The 5,315-nt window shown below is 41.2% G+C and overlaps 1 protein-coding gene and 1 long non-coding RNA gene across 3 annotated transcripts; one reads left to right on the top strand and one right to left on the bottom strand.

The window, feature by feature from the left end:
- Positions 1-489: 489 nt before the first annotated feature.
- Positions 490-4,213, bottom strand: LOC102294325 (amphoterin-induced protein 2). Of its 2 annotated transcripts, none has more exons than XM_014340281.2 (2): positions 4,100-4,213; positions 490-2,759 (listed from the first exon to the last, which is right to left on the bottom strand). In XM_014340281.2, exon 2 carries the CDS (start codon positions 2,676-2,678, stop codon positions 1,164-1,166), a length of 1,515 nt encoding a protein of 504 aa, XP_014195767.1. In that variant the 5' UTR covers positions 2,679-2,759; positions 4,100-4,213; the 3' UTR covers positions 490-1,163. The 2 variants fall into 2 exon arrangements, with proteins under 2 accessions (XP_014195767.1, XP_014195768.1); XM_014340282.2 differs by having other exon boundaries at positions 490-2,753; positions 4,100-4,200.
- On the top strand, positions 2,587-5,115 carry LOC106633668. Its single transcript, XR_001337033.2, has 3 exons — positions 2,587-2,664; positions 4,028-4,510; positions 4,999-5,115. It is a non-coding gene; the product is annotated as an uncharacterized LOC106633668 (long non-coding RNA).
- Positions 5,116-5,315: the final 200 nt, after the last annotated feature.

The following is a 5,315-nucleotide window of genomic DNA, read 5'->3' as shown; positions in this document are numbered from 1 at the left end:
CATTGAGAACATGGTTGTTGTTCAATAATAAAATTATTCCTCAAAAATACAACTTGCCTAATAATTCTGCACTCCCTGTAATGCAGAGTCAGTTTGCTTTCAGTCTTCAATTGAATGGAGTCAAGTTGGAAATTATAGAATTATATGTTGGATGTTTTTTTGGTTGAACGGATTTATTGTAAGTTTGTTCGGCTAATTTTGTCTCGGGATGGTGGTGAAGGACACGAGCCCTCTTGTTGGTAGGGTAGTATTCCCAGAACATTTTAATATATTCATTATTTATTGATTTTCATTCGAAATGTCAATATTTGGTGTCCCTATATCAATACATACACGTGATTCTGTGCCGTATAGATTTTTTTCCCCCACCCCAAAATGGCAGACCACAAATCTACGGATGACATACTTTTAGCTACATCCATCGTTTATTTACAAAAGCCATGACAATAACAACAATATATCATCATGGTGTATTTTGGAAATGTGTTCTTCTTGAAGTAAACCACCCCTGTAACAGTTCATCAAGTGTTTTTTTCTGCAACAATAGCAAAACAATGGGTTTTGTGTGTATTTTAGTCTAAGAAGAAATTTTTACAGATTCATAGAGATTTTAAAGGTGAATGGCAGACATAGTTTCATCTGCGCAACATTGTTAAACAACATTAAGATAAATTCACAAGTACGACTGGCATGTTTCAAAGACAATATGCCCCACGGTACAAGACAGATGCTAAAAGAATGGTCATGATGCATTGAAAATGCAAGCACAATCCCCAACAGCCGCCACTGCCTCTAACAGCTCATCACATCAGGTGTGAATATTTCTCTCGGCCCAATATAAAAAACCCACCCACATTTCTATCTTTGTGATCTTTGCTGTAACAATTTCCTGCGGTAACACTGAAATTTCCATATGAACTCTTAATATTAAAAAAACAGACACCACTTACAGTCGAGACATAATTGAAATTCTGCCCACAAAAGGATTGCATTTTCTGCTTTAGACCAAACACCCAAACCCCACAGTGCACAACTACTTCACAAGAATCACTGTGCAGTACTCACATCAAATGGATTTTTTCATGATGTACTGAAAGAAGACAGTGAGAAAAAAAAACTTGGGTTCATGCTGTACAGAAATGTGCAAAAGGTTCTTTTTCTTGCTATGCCATGTGAGTGGGGTCTGTGAGGGGCTGTCCCACTGTCCTACTTCCATTTTTAAGAATGCCCTCGGAAGTGACATGACTCAAGTTAACTGCTGCAATTTTGGTGCAGCCAGTGTCAGAGTCTTCGGTCTGAGGCTCTAAGAAAACCACCTTCTTCCCATTTGACCGCTGCTGTGTTGTCTCCACATCTCTGGGGTCTGAACACAGGATGATGGCTCGTCCGCCGCAGCCTCTCGAGTCCCCGCCGCGGCCATCCCGACACCGACAGGGGGTGAGGTAGAGGTAGAGGAGCACCAATATGATGCTGACCACGCAAGAAGCCAGTGTGGTAAATGCAGTGTTGAAATTTTCTGCACTATTGCGATGCGCTGAACCGCTGGCGAAGGTAATGCTTAAATTTCCAACTACCACTGTGACCTCCAGAGAGTGACTGGGGTTGTAGTTATGTCCGCGGGGTATGACACACCCATATGTTCCAGAATCTTCCGTCAGCGCTTCTCGAACTTCAAGGGTGCCATTGGGAAGAACTGCGAGGCGGGCACTTAGATCACTGTTTGAGGAATTCAGTACCGTTGTAGGGGTGACCCAAAACACCACAAGCCCCTCCTGAGCAGGCAAAGTCAACCCTGGGCATGGCACTCTTAACCACTGACCAGGCTCTACTTGGTAGATCTGTGTCTCAAGGGGCATATCTGACATTTCATGCTCCTTACAATGAACTCCTGACTCTGCTCCTTTTTTACATGGGTAGTCACCTCTGAAATCCAGTAGAGGGGGATACTGTTTCCACATCCAATACTCCAGCAAGGCAAGCAACGCACAGTCACAGACTAAAGGGTTTTCCTGCAAATAAATTCCTCTTTGGCGAGTGAGGGACAGGAGGCTTTGGACAGGCACCTTAGTCAGTCTGTTATATGACAAGTCTAGAAATGTCAGATTTAGAGGTCCCTCGGGTTCTTCATAAATGACTAGGGGGAAGACTGACAGCCTGTTTGTAGAGAGGTAGAGCCTCTGTAGGTTGTAGAGGTCCTTGAAGGCGCCTGGATCGATTTGAATAATCTGGTTGTCAAACAGCAGCAACTCCTTCAGTTCTTTCAACCCACTGAAGATGGATGAGTTCAGCACTGTCAGCTGATTGGACGAGAGGTCCAAGTGGAGGAGATGTGGTGTCACATTGAAGGTGTTCACGTCAATGCTTCTTATGAAATTTTTGCCGAGAATCAGCGTAACGAGGCGTTGCAGCGGTTGGGAAATCCAGCCCACATGCAGGGCAGTGAGTCTGTTGTGGCTAAGGTCCAACCGTGTGGCATAACCTGGTAGATCAAAGGGCACCACAGACAGATTGCATCCGCTGCAGGAAATTATATCACTGGCACAAAGGCAGGAAGGTGGGCAAGCGGCCATAGAGGGAGGGAAGCCAAGACACAGCAGGAACAGCACTCCTGCAGCAGAGGGATTGCAGCAACCCCTGACATTGGTCCTGCCTAAAAGTTCCAAGGTAATGGAATGCATCCTGGTTTTTACTCAGGATGGACCTCAGGTTACCGTCTCATTAGGTGTACACATGTCAGGTTTATAATCCTCAGTCTACAGCTTGAAGAGACAAAACAAGAAAAGTGAAAGAGAAAGACAATGGAAATTAATGCATTATACTACCTGAGAATAAAAATACACATAGTAGATGACGATATCAGAATAAAAGTGTTTTCTATTTAAAGTTTTTTTTAAAGGCACTGAGATGACAAGAGGAACACACAGTAAGACTGTTTAAGGAAATGGATAAAATAGGTAAAGGCATGACATGCATGCAACTCTAAAAATAATTTATAATCCACAACACAACAATGATTGCTGCTGGCATCACCCATACATGACAACTGGTAGTAAAGACTGGAACAAGTGTAACCTGATATGTGCACAGCAGTAACACTCCTCCCCTATTCCCCACCAATACAAACACAGTCTGCTTACTTCACTGCTCACAAGACCACATCTTTTGTAATAATGCATCTGTTTACAGGTTAGTATCACATTGTACACATAAAGAAAACAGATTAGCATATGTTTTTTTCCAATTGCTACTTTCTACTTGCCCCCTCAATTTTAACAAATGCATCAGTAAATCTATGTAGACCTTTTCATCCATTCAGAAAACAAGGTACCAGATAATATAAACACCAAGAATAAGTCAGAACTATTATTAATTATTATGTTAATCAAGAGTCATTGAATAATTCGGATACACAACTCTTCAAATCACCATAAGCAGCTGTTTTCCCTGATAAATTTCTCTCATAATGGTAATTTAAAGAAATGAGCAGTAAAGCAAGAGCGGATTAATACCAGAGAGGCACGGGAGGGAAAAAAATAAATGAAGTCAATTCAGAAAGGAGACAGCCAAGCAATCGCTAAACAACTGACAGAAATTAATGTAATAATCAACAAACATTTAAATAATTTCTTACGCTGCAGTGCCAATCATTCTGTGTTTACAGGCTCTTGTGCCACCTTTTGCAAACCTAATTTCAATTTGAAAACCCAGACATGTTTTAACTCAGAAATAAACAAGTGAAAAAAATAATCCCGTTCACTTGTATTTTTGTATTTATTATTTGTTACAGAAATGTATTCTAAATAAGATTTTCTTTTACTTAAACAAAAACCTGATTTTTAGTTACAAATCTTAAAGAATTACTGCAAAAACTACATTAAATGCACAGAAAACTTGAAAAAGATAGTTTAAAAATATAGAAACGTGACCGTGGGTCTACATTATTGCCATACTTATTCATCTACAATGCTCGCCTGAGTTAATCAGTTATTTGTCCTTCCTGCTCTTTCCCCCACACACGGCTCAGCAGAACAATACCAACCGGCTTTTTTGCGACTTTGAAGGAACCAAAACGCAGACGCACAGCATAAACCCAGCTCACCTTTACATCCACATCGCTGCCCGTTCAAATCATCGTGCCGTTATCCAGACCCGCTCTTTTGGGGGCGACCGGGTCCTGTTTCACGAGTCTTTCAAAAGCAACTTGGGGCTTTTCGCAGCAAAGTGCATCGTTTTCAACCCTCTGAGCAATCCACGGAGAGGTGCCGGAGCAGAATTGTTCACCTGAAGCTCGGGTTACATGTGACCGTGGGAGGGGTCGTCCTGCGAGTAAACACGAAACACAAAACAGCAGCCAATACAGCGACTATGCGAGAGTGGATGATGCCAAGAGGAGGAGACAGGGCACCCTGCAAGGAGAAGGAGAGGGAGAAGGTGCGGCAGAGGCAGAGAGGACAGCATCAGCACCACACACTCTGCAAATCCACTGTTTTATAGCCTAATTTATCAGAAGGTGAGTGCAGCTCAATAAAAGTCAATCATAACAATAACAATAATAATAAAAGTAGACTAGTATTTTAGATTTTATTGTTTCAGTTAAAAGGCGATCAGACGATCATCAAAGTATTTCCAGGATTTTCCATTAATACTTCCCGTTATTTCCCGTTTTCCCGTTTATCCATTTGCAATAATATTTTAAACATGGCTCAAATTACATGTGTATTGTGAAAAGTGACAAAATGTAGCTCAATATTTGGGTTTTACAGAATTTGGAAAGTAGTATTAGAAATGTAATAGGTAAGTTTTAAAGCCCTCTTCAGGACTATTTAGGGTTGGATCAGGTGACCCTGAACCCTCCCAGAGGTAGCTTCAATAGGCCCAGGCTGCTAGGGGCTTCCTTTAACGGACTGATCACTTCTTTTTCACTCACCTCTTTATGTGTTTATACATTATTTTGCATTTAATCATTAGTTGTAATTAATCTCTGCCTTTCTTTCACAGCATGTCTTTTGTCCTGTTTTCTTCCCGTGAGCAGATGGCTCCATGAGTTTGGTTCTGCTGGAGGTTTCTTCTTGATAAAAGGGAGTTTTTCCTTTCTACTGTTGCCAACTACTTGCTCATAGGGGGTCATATGATTGTTGGGGTTTGTCTGTATTATTGTAGGAGCTTTATCTTACAATACAATACATTACCTTGAGATGACTGTTGTTGTGATTTGTCACCATGTAAATACAACTCCGAATAGCTCCCTGTTGGTTAACCTCATAAGTTTTTCCATTCCCAAATGATATGTTGAACCCATCACATGTCAATTGTTT

The sequence above is a fragment of the Haplochromis burtoni genome, unplaced genomic scaffold, assembly GCF_018398535.1.
Source record: "Haplochromis burtoni strain Fernald_Lab_line unplaced genomic scaffold, NCSU_Asbu1 Contig_178, whole genome shotgun sequence".
Lineage (NCBI taxonomy): Eukaryota > Metazoa > Chordata > Actinopteri > Cichliformes > Cichlidae > Haplochromis > Haplochromis burtoni.
This window is presented reverse-complemented; position numbering and strand designations above follow the sequence as displayed.

Coding starts and splice junctions, on each gene's coding strand:
- LOC102294325 (XM_014340281.2), bottom strand. CDS start 2,678: ATGCATTCCATTACCTTGGAACTTTTAGGCAGGACCAATGTCAGGGGT.